The following is a 19,648-nucleotide window of genomic DNA, read 5'->3' as shown; positions in this document are numbered from 1 at the left end:
AAGAAATATTTTTATTTAAAAAGTAATTATATGTATATCATAAATCTGGCTATTAATCATTAATAACACTTCATGGTCTTACAAAGTGTTAATCACTCCAAAGGATAATACAATTTTTTTTTACTCATTTGCAGCCATTATGAATTATAATCTACTTTCAATCGTGGGCTTAAATAATGGTTTTGACAACTATTATTTATCCTAAAGCTGTTTTAATTTCAATATTAGGGATTTATTAGTGTTGGTAAAATAATATTCTTTAGCTATTTTTTCATGTTTTAGGTCTACCTGGTCAATAATTCTATACCAACTGATGATGGATAACCAAAAGCAACAGATTTACTGGTGCCAAATTATTACAGAATCAGGTTACAAGGGCTTTTTAATGGCTAACTTAAAGAAATGAGTTATAAATCTTTCTGCTGTATTCTTAATTACACTAACTTCACAGTGATCCTTTACTTCAGGCCCTCATCCCAATCTCCATCTGCTTTGGGAGATACAGAAATGCTACCTAATGTACATTCCAGCACTTCATAAGCACTCCATACATGGTAGCTGCTACTGTTAAATTCTGTCTCCAGCCGCCTTTTCACCCTCTGCCTCCCTTTCTTCCAATACATCACTCAGCACCTTGGTGCCCTTTTGTTCTCACCTTTCTGCTCTCAGGAATAAGTCTGTGTGAACAGACACAAATATAATATTACCTCTGTCAAGCCCTTCCCTTTAGGTTTTAATCTGCAAAGGGGAATAAAGAGCTCGATCCCATGCCAAGGAAGTTCAAGCATCAGAAGTTAAAGAAGGTCATGATTTGGGGAGGTAGCCTTCTCCAAATATCTTCTAGACTATGTGCCCTACTAATACGTAAAGCCAATTGGGAATGAAGAGTTCAGAATCAACCATTGTAATTGCACCTTTCACATAAGTTGTGCTATAGGTAAACATCCACTCAATTTTGCAAGGCTTTGTTGTGTTCTTCTTTTAGGATTAGGCTGTCTTAACTTTCTCCTGGATTATTACATAGGGGAATTTTATGATTCCATGAATGCATGTGCCATGTATTGCCCTCATTATCAAAGTCCATCCTTGATTTTTGCACATGGATTCTCATGGGGAAAATATACTCGTTGCACCAAGAGAACACATTTCCCTCTAGGCCCCTTCCCACCAAAGCCTGAGTACAGCAAAGAACAGCAAAGTGGAGACTTGCTCTGAGACGGCAACTTCAAGCCGACGTTGTACACCGGCCACTGCCACTTTAGGAAGTGTCTTCTGTGTGAGTGTGGAGCCAGCCTGTTCCTGTCCTCTGGTTATATTTTTGGGTTTTAATCATGGAAAGCATAGATAAGTTTTATTTCTTCCATCAGTTCAATGTTAGATAGGGTCATTAGACCTAAACAAATTTCCAAAGTCAAAATATTGAGTCCTCAGTTCTACACCCCTCTCTATGTTAAACTCTTTTTTTTTTAAAGAGTACCACAAAGTTTCTAAACGTGACTGTTGTTCCAACATGCAATAGCCGAAACCACATTATTAGGCCAATCCCTATGTTGCTTATGTTTTCATCTTGATGTTTCATCCTTGCCGATCCTCAGACCACCTTTTGCTCCATTATTATGGTGATCAGTGCCTCGCCCAGCCAGTTTCTCCTCAGTATTTCTAATCAATCCAGCCCACATCCCTGTTCATGAAGCAGCTTTGACAACTTCAACATTGTGTTTCTGAGCCAGTCATAAGGAAGCAGGGGAGGGCTTGTGGGACACTGGTGCCCAGTCGTGTCCTGGGCCTTCACAGTCACTCACCACTCACTCCCTGACTCACCCAGAGCAACTTGCAGTCCTGCAAGCTCCATTCATGCTAAGTGCTCTACACGGGTGTACCATTGTTTTAAAATCTTTTATGCCATATATTTACTGAACCTTTTCTATGTTTAGATGTGCTTGGATACACAAATACTGACTGTTGTGTTACAATTGCCCACAGTGGTCAGTACAATATCACGCTATACAGGCTTGTGGTCTAGGAACAATAGGCTGTGCCATGTGGCCGAGATGTGTAATAGACCGTACCGTCAGGGTTTGTGTGAGTGCACCCTATGATGTTTGCAGTGATGAAATTGCCTAACAATGCATTTCTCAGAACGTATCCCTGCTATTAAGCAACACATGACTGTAACCACAATAGTTTCCAGGTTCTGGGTTTATCACTTCTTGCCGAGACCCCACAGTTTGGGATTTATTCCCAACCACTTTTAGTTTTATACAACAAACAAAGCAGACTCCTACAACCAGTTTGTATTCAGCAATAAAATGTCTCCCTTTTTTCTCATATAACATCTTCAGTTTGACATTGAAAAGACACCCCACCTTGTAACATACTAGAATTTAAACAAGCTAATCTTGTTAAAAGGATCGTTTTTCTGGGGATGTGCACTTGCCTCTGAGAGATCCCCGACTGCCCAGGCTGAGCACCCAGAGCACAGGCTCAGGGTAGAAGGGCCAGATGCCTTGATAAGCTGTTACACCTGTCTTCCCCCCCACACCAAGGGCGTCAGTGCGCTTGCTGTTCATGTTGAATGACTCAGTCTGCATATTCACTCTCTGTCCAGTTTCTAACCACCTCTTATCTGTAGCCTGACATTAGTTTACATCTTTCTGGAACCAAGCACTCCAGACTCAAGGTAAGTTTTGTCAGACCTAAAGAACAGGATGTGTATCTGCATTTGTGCTGTGACATGGACTTGTTTATTGGTGTTTATTCTTAAAAGAACATAATGTTTTCCGTGTATTTACATGTTCCTAAATGCACTCCTAAGCTGTCAGACATTGTGCACACTGTCCCCACAGCTCCTCGTCACCACATCCAGAGCACACGTGTCTCGGTCTTCACAGTGTAGGTAAGCCTCCCCTGGAGCCTGAGTCATAAGGAAAATAGGCTTTAAGATCAGGTGAGGAAGGGTAAAGCGAAATCTCATGCTAGAGATGTTCACAGTTAAATATTTATCCAGCAGCCTAAGTAACAAAGACAAAACATTAGCAACCCCCACATGAGAACAGCAGCTACCACTTCTGAGCACTTTCTATGTGAGGTCCCGTTATGAGGCCCTTACATGGGTTAGCGCATAAGAAACCCATGAAATAATGTCTATTCACCTTTGTTTTATGAGAAAGGAAACTGAGTCATAGCTTTTTGCCTACAGTTACACAAGTAAATGGTGGGACCAGCCAGTCAGGGTGTCTAACTCCTAGTGATTATGCTATATGCTTCTTGTTAGCTGTTATCTAGTATTTTCAGTGACTGTCAGCAAAGAGTTAAAGAAATATCAGCCTCTTCTTTAGTTTGATCAGCCTGGCAATGAGCCATGGAAACTCTTCTACATCTATGATCTCTGAGAGGAAAACAAATGTCATGTGGGCAGCCTCGGGACACCAACAGAATGTCACATGAACCCCAGATCCAGCCATTTTCAATTTGGTATTCAGACAGGTCCCAGGGGTGAGAAAGTGTAACCTAGCAGAGCACCCAAGAGACAACAGATGCACTGGGGAAACCCAGAGGGGCAGCTCTGCCCTCAGCAGCATCCCCAGACTTGGATCTTACTCTTCCATGGGAGTTGACATCTTATCTCATGCTTTATACCTCCAAATGGTAGAACCTCCCTTTCTTCCTTCCCTTCATTGGCAGATATGTTGGCCTGTCACTCCCTTAAACCAAAATCAGTGTTGCCTTTGAGTACACATTAACCTTTGTGCTCTAAAATTCCAGACTTCTAATAAAAATGTAAATGCATCTACCCCACTGCTATCATAAGGGACTTGTTATCACATTGCCTCTGATATGATCTGTCATCCTTTGCTTGAAAGCATCCATGATCTGGGGGCTGTCGCTTTTTCTGATGCTGAGCCCATATTGACTACAGCTGAATAACTCCCATGTGGTACCGTCCCATACAGTGCATATTACTCCAAACTGACATTTGTCTCCTTCTATTGCCACAGCCTTCATCCAGAAAACATTCCCTCCCTCCAAGATTATGGAAAATTACTTTGCTAAGCATCTTTTCTACCAGCCTCTTTGTAGCCCTTCCTAAATAAGGTGTCCAAACTCTGCAAATACTGATTGTGACACATGCTTCTCCAGCTTCTATGAATGTTCCCAGTCCACTGATCTTCACCTTGAAACCTCCATTGTCCCTCCATTACAAATTAGACTTTACTGTGTGGTCCCAACCTTTACCTTAGATAAGCAAATAGCCAAAACTCTTGAAGGAGGGTGGGGGGGGGGGCGGGTATTGTTGTTGAGCATATGAGAATGTAAAGAACTGTGACCTTGCTTCACTCACAGTAGAAGTGTCCAGACCCTACTGACCTTCGATCTCTAATAATAGGGAAATCTCCACACGGACTTTTCCTCCTCACATCAGATGGTTAATGGCAGGGACAAACCACTCAGGCGTCCTAAGTAGAAACTCAGAAACATGTCAACACTTTCTTCTCCTTCACTCCATAATCAGCCCATCATGTACTATCGCCACTGCTGTCCACGTGCATATGTCTCAGTTCTAGCTCTTCTCCACCAGCACTACTCTAAGGGACGCACTGCGGTAGTCTCCTCCATGACCTCCATGCCTCCAGTTTCTTAAGAGCAAAATGCATGCCACCAGTGATTTTTCTGAAACATAAATCTAATCATTTCACCTCCTATTGCCTAGCGGAAAACAAAATTTTTCCTAAGCAAAGCATTTAAGATCATTATTTGCCCTCAAATTAGTTTCTGATCTCACCCAAAGCAACTCTGCTCACTTCAACATGCGTAATCCTTGCGGTCTATCCACTCAGAGCTATTTACCATTTTCCATACCTAATTTATCCTTTGAAACCTCTCTACCTTTGCTCGTGTTGTGTGGCCTGAAGTGCCCTCCATCACCTTCTATTCACTTACTATGAAACTATGTCTCTCAGCCCATTGCTAGCGAGGCCATCTTCTAGGAATCCTTGAGGCACTCACCCAGCTGTGTCACTCCTAGTGAGCGCACAGGCATTGCCCACACTGGGGCCGGTGCTGCGGCTGGACTGGCCCTTGTGGTTTTTATGATCGCAGGAGGCACTCCAGCAAAAACCATCAGAGGACTTTTAAGGAACAAAATCTATTACTCCTATGTTCTGAAGGATACTCTCAGCATGCTCCAGGAACACATACAGGTGACAGAGAGAGGAGAGGGAGGGAGGAGGCGTGAGAGAGAGAGAGAGAGAGAACACAAACACCAGAAAGAGAAAGAATGAGAGAGAATAAGAGCAAAAATGAGGACCTGGGGCTCTGCCTTTAGTAGGGTCCAAAGGTGGGGTGCCCAGGTTTTCAGGGGTTCACTCTTTACCGGCCAACTTAAAGCATAATGTGACTTAGCCACATGACTCAAGCAGTCAGTTATCTAGGTGACCCAAGGCTTTCTCAAAGAGGAAACTGTACGAGTGAGGGCAGCGTAATTCCTTATCTAGCTGTTTGCTAGTAGCTGTGGAGCAGTTATAGCAGGTAATATGTTTATTCAAGATCAGTGTCTTTTAAAATGGATGCCTCAACAATCAAAAGCTTAATGTCCAGTATGTACATCATACTCACTTTTCAAAGCCCAGTTCCTTCGTGAAATGTACCCAACCCCTCCACAGCCCAACTTGGTTGGGCTCTTTGTTGGTGTGTTCATATGATACCAGGTACAGTGCTTATCTCACATACTATAGTTTTTGTTTCCAATGTCTGTCTTCCCCATTAGATCTTGTCATTGACCTTTATATTCTAGCATCTATCATTTATAGGAAATCTACTCTTGACCTTAACCTATATTGTATTTACCATTCAATTTAGGGTAGGGTACACCAATTTCTCTCTAATAGTAACACCAAGAACAAAAAGAATGTATTTCATGAGTGCTTCCTAAGTGGCAGCCAATATTTTACACATACATATAGTATGTAGAAATATATGTATACTTATAATACAATATACATTATTAACTCATTTTATCCTGATAATAATCCAAAATGTACATACATGCATATTCCCATGTATAGCTGAAAGAATCAAGATTTAAAGAGATTAAGTTACAAATATAGTAAATGATAGAAGTGAAACTGAAACCCATACAGTCTGGCTGCATGGTCCCAACTCCTAACCACTATACCACGCCGAGATAACAATATGAATTAAAGTGAGCTTTCCTGCCTATTTTAGTTCATTTTCTTATTTCTGCAAAGCAAACTTAAAATATTTGAATGATTAATTGTGTAGGTTAATTTAGGTCCTGCATAGTTACACTAATGTTTATTCAGACAATATGGGATGGGGTGGGGTGAAGTACAGATTTTGACACTGGCGATGTTCTCCTAGCTACACAATGTTCTCAAAGCTCCAAGGATCTTTCAGACTCCTCCATTAAATACAGTTCTTCGGGGAAATGGTTTCTCTTCCCCACCACCCAGTATCTGTCATCAGGGGCTCAAAAGAACCACAGTTTCACCTAAGACTATTGGAATTCACACGATGAGATCGACCCCTAGTAATATTTCACTGCCTTTCAGGAGGTGCTAAGTGATAGGATCAGAATGGATTTTGTTTGCCTTAATGGGAAAAGTGAGCCTTTGTTCATTACTTATGTTTCTTCCCCTCTAAAAAAAAAAAAAAGACCCAACTTCGAAGTGCTTTCTGGCGTGGTTGGATATAGAAGCATCCTGAGATCTTAATATGTCTAATAAAACTCACCAAAGACTGGAGGCGTGATAGGAAGGGAGGTGCAGTGTGGTGTGTTCTGTTCCAAAAATGGAGCTGGATGCATGCTCCTTGAAAATGAGGAAACTGGGGAGTGAGACTTTGGAGGGCACAGCTGGGAATACACAAAACTCACTTACATTTCCATTTGAATACCACAGAGGCAGTACTCAACTTGCTTAAAATTAAAAGATACATCAAGAATGCAAAACATCATATCAAATTTTAACCAGGCTTTTTCGTCGCTTTTTAATCCTTTCCTCATTCTTCATTTCTTTACGCGGGAGAAATTCCTTTGTGGGGGGCTGCCCGTCCCCACCCCCAGGCACCCCGCGGGGCGGCCGTTGGGGCCCTCAGGGCTGCTCAGCCAGCGCCCGCCCCCAGTCTGTGCAATAGTGCAGGCTTCCCTTCCTCCTCTTTGCTGCTCTTCCTGCTCAGGTCTACCCCTTCCTTCCCTTTCTCTCACTTTTACAGGCACCTTCCTTTCCTTCTTTGTTCCCCACTCTCCTCCCTAATCCACCTACAAGTTGTAAATAAATTTCTGTCTGGGAAGCTTGGCCTCCTTAAATAGAAATGATGTTTTCCTGTGAAACTAGAAATCCCTGCTGTGTACTGGCCACTCTCTATGGCTAAACTGTAGGTGTTACTATATATTCAGGAGCTGCCCAGTGCAGAACTGGGCATTTGGGGGGGATTTATCTCTGAAATTAGCAAACGGTGAGTGTGCCAGGACTTAGCTCTGGCCCCACTAATTAAAAAAAAAAAAACATACTGATATGAATAAAAACAATAACATTGACAATAGCTGCTAACATTTGTTCAGAGCTTACTAGATACCAGGTCCCAAACTAACCATTTTATAAGGATTTTCTCATTTAACCTTCACCACAGCCCTGAAAAGCAGGTTCTTTTATTATCTGCATTGTACTAACATGGAAACCAAGACACAGCAAGTGATGCAGGCCACACACCAGTGAGAGACCCTTAGCAGCTGTGAGTCACTGCCCCTCAGCAACTGTCCAGTGGCCCTGAGTTCTAGGATTCCAGCCAGGACCGGAGTACCGAGCGGAGCGCAGAGCACCGGCTTGCCCCTGCGCAAATGGGTAAAACCGGAAAGGCGAAAACAGGGTGGAGCAGGGCTATCACGGCCCGGACAGGGCGACCACAGGTGCCCCTCGGAAGGAGTTGGTGTGGGAGCCGAGAACAGAGTTGAGGGTGTACAGCTACTGGTAGGCCAAGTCAGTGGAAGCTGAAGTGAGGCGGATCTGAGCTATGGCAGGGCAACGAGATGGGTGGTCCACAGTGGCGATCAGAAAGGGAAGGGCAGCCATGGGAAGCACAGGGAAGGATGTGAGGCACCTCAGATGCACAAACCATTGGCTAGTTTGGCGGGAGGGTGTTCAGTCAATGGGAGAGGCACTGGGAGATCCCAGCAGCACCAGAATTCAGACCGTATTTGGTGCTCAGAAACAAGGATAGGTCCAATTCCCAGCCCTAAAGCACTGCGTCCAGATAGGACCAGCAGAAAGGATAGCTTAATACTGCTGGGAAGGTGCTTAAGGGTCTAAAGCATCACCTAAGAAGAATGAACGTCATCTTGTACACCTGTGATCTCACCCGGGAAGCTACTGCATATGTACATGGCACCACCAGCCAGGGTTGACACCATGTCTCCTTTCTAATAATCCCTCAAGAATCCATAGTGTGAAAAGGATCCTAATGCATGAAAGTGAATGGATTCCAGGTTAACCTGCAAAGAATGTCACTTTCACATTGTGACTTGTTTTCTTGAGGAGGAGAATAAAGAGACACAGATACAGCTGGCATGTTTGCTTAACCCTGGGGATGCTGTGTGAATGTGCCAAGCATGTGATATTAGTTCATCTCTCACAATGGAGAGAAAGCAGAAAATTTCCCTCGGAATCAATGGAGAGTTGATCTGAGGGTATGCAGGGGTGGGGCAGAGAACAACTGTGTTTTATTGTAAGCCCTTCTATAATGTTTGGATTGTATTTTTTGTTGTATGTGTTTGAATATGTGTGTGTACCAAAAACTTGAAAAGAAAAAACATATTAGACTTGACTATCAGGTTATCAGTTCTATACTACATCAAAAGGGAGGAAAACATAAGGGCAAAATGTTAACACGTGGTCACAGGCAGGTGATCAAGGCAATCGAACCAGCAGATTCAAGAATTTTAGAAAGAAAAGATTAATAGGCAGGGACCATTTAATGTGGGCATAAAGAAGTTCATATGTTTCTCAGAGGTCATTATAGCACAGTGAGTGTTAGCCTTACGGGGCCAGAGTGATATTGATACGCCAGTGAAGATAGGAGTATCCCAGTCACACCCTGTATAAGGGACCAGGAGCAAGGGAATACATTTTAGCACAACTTTTATCATAAAGAGTTAAGATCACAAATGAAAGAAGGCATCATTCTCATGTGCCTTTCCCTTTCAGCACTTAAATTACAGTAAGTCTTTAAGACTCTTCTAATTAAACCTGCCAAACTCTATGCCCTGGGAGGGCATGAAGGGTGTCTGTTTCGACCATCCACTTCCCTAGGAGGAAAATCGCTTCCATAGTTTCTCTTTCCTCAGCCACCTGAAATCTTCATCTGCTTCAGGCCAAACAGGGCTGTGGGCCTGGCCCCAGGAGCAGCCCCTGAGCTTCTGTAAAACAGGGGGAGGAAAGAGGCCTGTCCTCGCTCGTCACTGAGAGATGCTCTCCACCGAGTCCCACATAAAACTGAAAAGCCCGATCCCCTGCTGTCATTCCTCAGCTGCAGCTGTCTTTTGGAATAATTGAAACTCGAAAGGTCTGTTTTGACTGCTGCTGAGGAGGAAAGCTTAAATGGTAGTGGGAAACCTTAGCATATACTGCCTCAAACTTTAAATGTGGGGTACCTTGTGAAATTGGATTTCTATCCTCTCCAGTTTTCTAGATAGAGAACTAGAAAAAGGCTCTACTGGGGTGTCCAAACTTATGGCGTCTTCCAGTATGAGCCACACTGGAACCAGAAGTGTTGTCTTGGGTCACACATTAAATACACAAACACTAATGAAAACTGATAAGCAGAAAAAAAGGTTATAAGTTAATTTGTAATTTTGTGTTGCACCACATTCATAGGCATCCTGGGCTGCGTGCAGCCCATGGGCTACAGATTGGACACCCCTGCAACAGACGCAGCTGTGGGAACCTCAGGATCTTTGTTCAGTCGCTACCCACATGGGTGCCAAGTGGCTCTGAGGCGTGGGGATCTAGGCTTCCCCAGCACTAGAGGCTCCTGGGGGCTCCCAGCATCAGCCAGAGGGCCCAGACCCGCCAGAGGGGCTAAGGTGGGCCAGCCCCATGGGAAAGGGGGCTGGGGGGCCACCAGCTCAAGCCCCACTGTTCACAGAAGTGGACTCAGACCATCCACACCCCAAGGTCACTGCCTGGGCCCACCTTGGGAGGCTGGACCTTAACTACCCCCTCCACTCTTTCTCCTACCCCTTCCTTCCTCCTTCCCTTTACTCATATCCTCTGTCCTTCTTCCCTCCCTTCACCCCGATCTTCTCTCTTCCCCCCATCTCTCGTCCTCCCCCATCTTCTCTCCTCATTACTTCCCCCCATTCCCCTCCCCATCCTTGCACTGCCCCTCCCTCCCCTTCCTCTTTTTATTTCCCTGCCCTTATTCTGCCTCCTTCCTCACTCCTGCCCTTCCCTCCCTCCCTCCAGCCAATGAAATAGATCAAATACTTCTGTCAACTCCAAGAGAATCTAGGCCAGTCAACCTCCAGAGGTTCTTCCCAGTTACCTGAAGGCCAAAAGTTCAGAATAAAATAAAGAGTTACCCATTTCTCCCCCTGGATTAGAGAAGGGGCTATTCACGCCCAGAGGACGTTCATTTTTGAAGAATCAGGTATTTTCACTGGCTCCCTCTTCACTGTTGCAGTTTTCTTCCCACAGGCTCTTGCCTGCAGGCTTCTAACCCTGCCTTCCCTTCCTTCCCCTGCCCTGACCCAACCCCCCGCCCCGGGCCCCCCCTTTGGCCTAGAGGACGGAACTGCAAGGTGGACTGTGTTTACAGGGCTAGTTGAAGGAAAGGCTCTATAGCTGGGGACAGCGTGGTGCTCACAGGAAAGGCTCTGGTGCAGGCCGTGCCAGCTGTGGTCCTGAGCAGCCCACCCCCAGGGCCCTCCCAACCTGCCCCTCACCCCAGCACACAACAGGCAGGGCCCCCTCTGGAACAGAGGAAGTTTAAGCTCCAGGGCCCTTGACTTGCTCTGGCTCTTGCAAGAGCATGGGAAGAGCCCCACATTGTGTTCCCATGGTCTTATGTTTTTGTAAGTTCTGTAAAAGGAATATATTTTAGCCCCAGTTGGGGTCAAGCGCTGTTTGTGTCCATTACAGCTTCCCGTCCCTCAGACTTCTCCTCTGGTCACATGGTCCTGGAGTGGCTGCGAGCAGATGGCAGACCCAACCAAGGGGAAGCTGAATCGGAAATACATTTAGTTTGCTTTTAGTGGGATAAGCCTGTGTGGCCCAGGGTCACTTCTGTTGCAGGGGCAAGTGACTGCTGGCCATCCTGGTGCAGGAATGGCTTCCAGGAACGTGCCTCCAGTTGAACCAAAGACCAGCATGTCCTGTAGCACCTGGCATCAGAAATCTGTAGGGGGTGGAGGAAAAACAAGGTTTGAAATGCACTGAGCCAGAAACCAGTCTGGAGAATTCTGTCAAGAGATGTATGAAAGTCAAAGTAGAGGATGTTGTTCTCTTGACGACACCCCATCAAAACGCAAACTCAGGAACATATTCAATGATGTAACACACACACTGAGATGTGTCTCGGAAGGTTGATCAGGAACCTTGTCTTTGCAGGGCACTTACCTGTAGCAGAGCTGTACACAAGTGTGTCTGCGTATAAGCAGGCATGCCACGATGCCTCCCAGCTATCAATAATTTTGATCAAACCTGCTAGAGGGAATCCTACCTTTTCTTCCTATTCTCTCTAATACATAATCATCATATAAATACAGGATCAAAGTATGCTGGAAAAATTTACAAACTTATTTTAACTAAAATTTATTTTGGAGGTGCATCAGGCAGTTAACTAATTAGAATATTATATGTATTCCCTGAATTTTGAGATATCTTTTACATTTCCCAGGTTTTAAAAGCATGTGATTTTTGGTAATTTATTTTCAAAAGCCACTTTCATAAAGGTCGCCCCCCTCCAAAAATACTGTATAAGATTCAGGTGCTACAGACCTGGATCCTCTACACCGGCAGCCTCTGTGAGCTCCTGGACAAGGGACCTGCTTTCTTCTATCTTGTGGGGGGCTGCCCAGCCTGGGCCCCTACATGCCCAGAGCAGTTGAGCCAGTGAGTGCAGCGGCAGCCTTCCCTCCGGGACCCCCGCTGTGGGGGCTACAGAGTGTTTTCCTAAAGGCTCCTATTCCAGGCTGTCAGGCCCTGCTCTCGCTGGGAAAGACAACAGAATGGCTGTTGGGGCCCCATCTCCCCGCTGCTTGCAGGCCCAGCTGTGCAGTTTCATTTTGTCCTAGATCTAGTTGAAGTTCTTTTGATTCTGGGAGAGGTAGAATGGCTTTTTGCCAAACCTTTCCTCTGCTTTGTATTGTGTTTGGTTCAGGTGATCTGACACACAAGACTGTCTTGACCCAACTACAGCGAGGCCATTACCAGTTTTCTCTTTTCTTTAACAGAGTTGGTGTGGACCTGGAAGAAGATCTGAAGGAAGAGCCCTCCTCACACCAGGCAAGTCAAAGAAGCCAATGCTTAAAATATAGAGATAAGACATGTTCTGTTCCAGGGAATGTCCCATGCTTGTTCAGCATGTGGCGCAGGGGCTCTCTTGTTCTAAAGAGAGCTACATCTGCAGATAAAACTAATCAAAGGACTAGAAAATCCATTGGGATTCAGGGAGTCACTAACCACTGCATAACCCTTGGAATGCTTAGCCCTCACATACACTTGTGTCCTCTGTGTGGCAGCAGGAGGCCTGGAAACCTCAGTGTAGGAGCAAGATCAGGACTCCTGGAACCAGGCAGCCTAGAGCTCAAATCCCTGCTGAGTGACTTGCTAACTAACTAATCACAATGAAATTTTCTCAATGCATGTCCAATGCATGTTGGGCATCCAACAAATAGACGTGTTTCTGGGACATGAGTTCTTATTTACCAGGTCCAGGTGTACAGAAATATTGAACATTTGCAAAAGCACAGCAGCTGACTTAGCTAAGCAATCACTACCTGCAGAAACCTGAAGATCCTTAAGGAAAATCTTTCAGAACAATCTGTTTTTCCCTCTAGTAAGGGAAGTGTATTTTCCAACCTCTGGATTTGAACCTGACGTCAGAGTAGAACATGTCACTGAGGTTTTGCATTAGTCATTTTCAATTCAGCGCTTGAACAGTTGTGTAGAAATGATGCACCTTTTGCTGAAATTGCTAGTAGACAGACATGATCAAATAGCATAGTAAGTGATATTGCTTAAGAATTGCGTACAATTATATCTAAACTTGAAGAAGATCCATCTCTTTTATTTATGGTTTTTCCCTACAGTACCATCAATGTGGTACAGCTGGTTAGTGCTGCTGCTTCCCAGGTTCACATAGACATAAAGAAGGAAGGATTCTGTGCTCTTCAGAAAGGGCTGGAAAATTATGCTAATGATCCTAGCTCACATATACTTTAATATTTGTGTCGCATGTGTTGCAAAGCCAGGCTGGTGTATTTTCAGACACCCCTTTGCCCAGGAAACACCTAACTGCAGACCTGAGCACAGGAGGGTGCCAGCACACTGGGATTGGGGCCAGCTTGGTGACCTCAGAAGGAGATCAGAGCCATCTCTTTACACTGGTGGGCTGCCGTGAGCGGTTGCTAAGGGCTGGCAGTTGCTGATTTTCACAAAGCATTTTCATCTCATATAGGTCAACTAATCCATTCTTCTACTTTCAAGTAAAGCTTTCATCTAAATTTTACCCTTCTCATATCTTTTCCTTGATAAGTGATAAGATAGATTCTTTATCTTTCTCTAACAGCCTAATATTTTATGATCACATATAATTATTGATAATATTACCTATTAGGCTAACTCCTTTCTTTTACAATTTAAATGTATTTTATTTTAGCTCATTCACATCAGTGTTAATTCAGTAATAACTCTTACCTGAAGATACTTAACCAGTAGAAAATATTTTTGTTATTGTTAGTAAATCAGTTGGTGCAACACAGTGCAGTGAAAACTATGTGGTATTTGGATCTGAAGCAAGTTTTTACATCTTTGAGTCTAGTTTCTTTGTTTGTAGTGCAGAAGGTGAATAATGATAATGTCTACTTCTCCAGGTTTTTATGACAAGTGAAATTGTATCTACGAAAACTACTACCTAACAATTAAATTAGCTTTGAGGCAGCTTACATCACCACATATAATAAAATAATAGTAAAATATTTTTAAAGAACTTTAAAATTCAGTAAAAAAATTAATAGAAGCAGAAAGCCAAAACCAAAAGAGAAAAAAAAGGAATCATAAATAGTTAAAACATAAGGTTCTATAGACTTGCTATAGCTGAGCTATAAGTAAGCTTTCTGATAACCAAAGTGGGGGGAAAATTAATAATCAGTAACATACTAAATTATTCTCATTAGAGGGAAAACTATACTCTCTCCTCAGGTCATACAAAACTTCACAGGCCACTATGTTTTAAAAGAAGTTCCTCATTTGGGGCTTGCTGGAGGGGACTGATAAAGAGCTATCTAAATGTTAACTAACATAATTTGCATGGTTTCTACTGAGCTGCTGCTGCTTAAAAATAATTTTTATTTTAAGAACCATCCTGAAAGTGTTCTAAATAATGATAATGTGTGGCTACCAGGTCGCTACATTTCAGAAAAAGGTTCCCTCCACACCTTGGAATAATTCTTGTGTTCAGTGTCAAGATACAGGAAGCAGTGGGCTCAGGTTGTAGGAACAAACTGCAGTACCCATGCAGCAGCCACTCAGCCCAGACAGTTTTTTCTTCATTTGTTTTGGTACTTTCCAAACCATGTGTCAGTAACCTCTCCGTCCTCCTTTTGCCTGACAGCTCATTGTTTTATTATCAGCACCTTTTTCTCAGCCTGATGGCAGAGCATAATCCTTAATTCTTAGGAGGACTAGGTGCCTCCACTTGGGTTAGCACTTATTAAACTGGGCTTGCATTAACAAACAGAATAAGCTTTGCACAGGTCAACCTCTTAAAAATGAGACACTATTTTTACTTATCAAAAGCTAAAAAATTCAGAGATAGTTATGGTAATTATTGATTGTGCATTCTCAAATTCAATAATAAACATATTTTAAAGAAAAATTTTCTTTATTCATGGAAAAATTTTTAAAAAGGCTTTGGGAAATATGAAGTTGTAGCTGTGACTAACAACATCGTAATTTTTCTTTTTGCCTTGTAACACCTTTAGAGTATGAATGGTATTGCACTCTTACTTATACCTGACCCAGAAGTTTAGAAAGCATGTTCCATGTGCAACTGTTAAACTTTAATACACACTCTACATAAATGTGCTACTTTGAAAAATGGAAGGTATTGTAGTTGTGAATTCTGTCTCTTAAATTAAAACACACACATATTCACACACATGAACAAACCTCAGGACCCTTCCCCTTGCCCCATAGGAAGTTCTCCTTGTAATTGATTCTGAACTCATTCTGTGTCTTTAGAAGCACAGAATTTCGGAGAAGGTGACTCACTAGAGCATCACACCTGCTTTTAACCTCTCAATAGGAAATTCCTGCTACCCAAGAAGGGTTGCCACTATTACTCTTCTTTTTCCCTTTTGCCATTTTTCCTGATCATCCTAATATGTGTTAGGTACTGATAATGTTGTTAACACTGTTCTAAGCGCTTTATCTACATTAACTCACTCACTTTCCAAGATAACCCTGAGTGCAGTCTATTATCATCCTTATATTTCAAGTGTAATTGTGTATACAGTTACTTATTTTCTACTTAAAAGTATATCAAAAATTACCCTAATTCCAATATCCTAGGTTACAAATTGCAGATTGTATATAAAAACATAAGATGATGGACCAACTTATAGGCAGTTAAACTTAGTAGTTAACTTTTGGGGGGTCAAAAGTTATACATGGATATTCGACTACATGGGGGTTCAGTGTCCCTAAAGCCCCACATTGTTCAAGGATCAACTGTACTAATGCCCCACTGTTGATCAGAAGCCTTAACTCATAACATAAATAAGAAATTAACACATATTTCATATATTATATGGATTATATACTGTATTATTATAATAAACTAAAGAAAATGTTATTAAGGATATCATAAGGATGAGAAAATACATTTATAACATTTACTGAAAAAATCTGTATAGGACTTACAGTAAGGATAGTAGAGCAGGTACATACTGTTCTTACCTCTTCCCATGACCACATCAAGATTACAACTAAATTACAGCACAACCGACTCAGAGAATGACCTGAAATCTAACTAAACAAAAGTCCTATGACTAAGCATATAAAGAAGAAGCCCATGAAGACTGATAGCAGGGGTGGAGACAAAGAACTAGCTGGTCCCACACCCATGTTTGGCAGATGAAAATTGGGAGGGATATCTCAGCTGCAGAGGTCTCCTCTGAGGAGCAAGGAGTCCAAGCCCCACACCAGGCTCCCCAGCCTAGGGCTCCAGTGCTGGGAGGAGAAGTCCCCATAACTTCTGGCTATAAAAGCCATCCAGGATTGCAGTGAGTGAGACAGAGGCTTCTCGTGTCCCAGGCAGTTCCTCCTAATGGAGCCATGCACAGACTCACTCAGACTTATTTTCTCTGAGCTCTAATACCAAGGCATCAGCTCAAAAAGCACCAGGGACATACGGGGAGGAACTGGATTGACTGGCTTTAGAGCAATGTCTAAAGGGACAGTTTACTCCCAGACAGAAGTGTTGGCAGAAGCCATTATTCCTTTGCTGAGCCTGCTGCCCAAAAAGCTGGCAGGCAAGGCCATCTATGAGACCCCATCAATCTGGCTCACACTGTTCTCCCCACTCTGGCGATTCCCTGAGACCCCACTTACTCAGATTTTTGGTCTGCTCAAGGTGTTTCCACCATGCTTTTCCATATGTAGGGCCTGTCTCCACTCATGCTGTAGAATTTCTAAAATCTCTCAAAGGTTTATAAATACCAGATAAACAGCATCTGGCCTCAGCTGCCCAGTACTTCTTGCTAGATGGCCCCAGTCCAGTCCCAGCACTGGTTCAGCCTACTTTAGATCACACCTTAGCTTCTACCAGGCACCTCCACACCCAGCACAAGCAGCAGCAATCTTCATACCATTTTGTAACTTATATCAAGTGGCCCCAGGCTGGGCACAGGCAGTAGTTGACCTTGGTCTACACCAGAGCCCCTCCCAAGAGTCTCCAGAACTTACATTCCTGGCGGCTATATTTAGATCATACCAGAGCACTATTCAACCACCTCTACAAACAACATACCCAAAGAGTAGACTTAGCAGGCAATAGAATGCCACTAAAGTGAATCCTGATCCCTGAAGTCAGTCTCCTAACCCCCACAGCAGCTCATATGCTGGGGTCATGGCCAGTTTCCCCAGGAGTCAGCCTGAAGGTCAATCTAACCCACTGATGTGCCAACAGCAATCAAGGCTGAACTATACAGGAGGGTTCACACAACCCACATAACTAACACACCTGGAATAACTGGCTCAGGTGACCAGGGAGACTGTATCACTGAGCCCCATGGACACTTACTCCATAAGGGTGTTCTACCAAGACCAAGAGACATAGCAGATATACAAATACATAAAGACAAACACAAGGGGGCATCCAAAATGAGGAGATATAGAAATATGTCCCAAATGAAAGAATAGGAAAAAAATCCAGAAAAAGAACTAAATAAAATGGACACGATCTACAAGATGCAGAAGTCAAAACACTGGTTAAAAGGATGTGCAATGAGCTTAATGGAAGAGTAAATGAACTCAATGAGAATTTTAAAAAGAGATATGAAACATAACAATGGAGATGGAAAACAAACAAACAAAAAAGAACCAGTCATAAATGAATACATTAGAGGGAATCAATAGTAGAGTAGATGAAGTAGAGGGTCAAATCAGCAATTTGGAAGACAAAGTAACAGAAAACACCCAATTAGAACAGCAAAACAAACAAAAAATTCCAAAAAAGTGAGGATAATTTAAGGGACTTCTGGGATAACATTAAGTATACCAATATTCACATCACAGGGGTACCAAAAGAAGAAGAGAGAGATAAAAGAATTGAAAAACTATTTGAAATAATAATGACAGAAAACTTTCGTAACCTGGTGAAGGAAATAGACATACAAACCTAGGAAGTTCAGAGAGTCTTAAACAAGGTGAACTCAAAGAGTTTTACACGAACACACATCATAATTAAAATGCCAAAGGTTAAGAAAAAGAGAATCTTAAAAGCAGCAAGAGAAAAGCAGTTAGTTACCTACATGAGGGTTCCCATAAGACTGTCAGCTGATTTCTCAACAAAAATTTTTCAGGCCCGAGGGGATTGGCATGGAATATTCAAAGTGATGAAAAGCAAGGACCTACAACCAAGATTACTCAACCCAGCAAGCTTATCATTTAAAATCAAAGGAGATATAAAGAGAGTTTTCCAAATAAGAAAAGAGCTAAAATAGTTCATCATCACGAAACCATTATTATTATGTGTTAAAGGGATTCTTTAAGAAGAAAAAAGTATTAAAAAAAAGAATGATAAAATGGCAATAACTATAAATAATTACTTTGAATGTAGTTATTTAAATGTAAATGGATTAAATGCTTCAATCAAAAGACATAAGGTGGCTGAATGGATAAGACCTATTCAAGACCCATATATGTGCTGCCTACAAGAGACCCACTTCAGACTTAAAGACAAACAGAGACTGAAAGTAAAGGAATGGAAAAAGATATTTTATGCACGTGGAAATGAAAAAAATCTGGTGTAGCAATACTTAGACAAAGTAGATTTTAAAACAAAGGCTATAACAAGAGACAAAGAAGGACCCAGCAATTCTGCTTCCGGGTATTTATCCAAAGAAGCCCAAAATACTTCAGAAAGACATGTACATGCCTATGTTCACTGCACCATTATTTACAATAGCCAAGATATGGGAGCAACCTAAGTGTCTACCAATAAATGAATGGATAAAGAGGAGGTGGTACATATATACAGTGAAATATTACCCAGCCATAAAAAAGAATAAAATTTTGCCATTTTTCACAGCATGGTCAGACCTAGGATGCTTTATGATAAGTGAAATAAGTCAGAGAATGACAAAGAGCATATGATTTCTCTTATATGTGGAATATAAAAAGTCAAGTAATGAACAAACAAAACAGGAACAAACAAACAGAAACAAATTCATAATTACAGAGAATATTTTGATGATTGCCATATGGGAGGGAGATGGAGATATAGATTAAAAAAAGGAAGGGACTAAGATGTGTCTATTGCCAGTTGTAAAAACAGTCACAGGAATATAAAGTACAGCTTAGGAAATTTGGTCAATAATATTATAATAACTATGTAAGATGTCAGATGTGTACTACACTTATTGGGATGATCACATTTATAAGTTATATAAATGTCTAATTAGAATGTCATATACCTAAAACTACTATAATATTACAGGTTAACTACAATTTAAAATATTATTAAAAATAAAAAATCCATGTGTAAATGGACCTATGCAGTTTAAGCAATATTGTTCAAGGATCAACTGTATATAGTATTATGTGTTTATCTGAAATAAAAACAGTAATATCCCCTAAAAAAACAATTTTCAAAATATATAATGACTTCCCATGATAAAATAACTGCT

At 42.2% G+C, this 19,648-nt stretch overlaps 1 protein-coding gene across 1 annotated transcript in view; it reads left to right on the top strand.

The window, feature by feature from the left end:
* Positions 1–19,648, top strand: part of SLC9A9 (solute carrier family 9 member A9) — a 507,378-nt gene that overhangs the window by 379,785 nt on the left and 107,945 nt on the right. The window contains exon 13 of the mRNA XM_054585160.1: positions 12,470–12,521. Within this exon, the coding sequence (XP_054441135.1) occupies positions 12,470–12,521 (52 nt within the window). The remainder of the gene's footprint in view (positions 1–12,469; positions 12,522–19,648) is intronic.

The sequence above is a fragment of the Pteronotus mesoamericanus genome, unplaced genomic scaffold, assembly GCF_021234165.1.
Source record: "Pteronotus mesoamericanus isolate MK-2021 breed Mesoamerican mustached bat unplaced genomic scaffold, CSHL_Meso_final contig_82, whole genome shotgun sequence".
Lineage (NCBI taxonomy): Eukaryota > Metazoa > Chordata > Mammalia > Chiroptera > Mormoopidae > Pteronotus > Pteronotus mesoamericanus.
The sequence above is the reverse complement of the archived record's forward strand: the minus strand, read 5'-3'. Positions and strand labels throughout refer to the sequence as shown.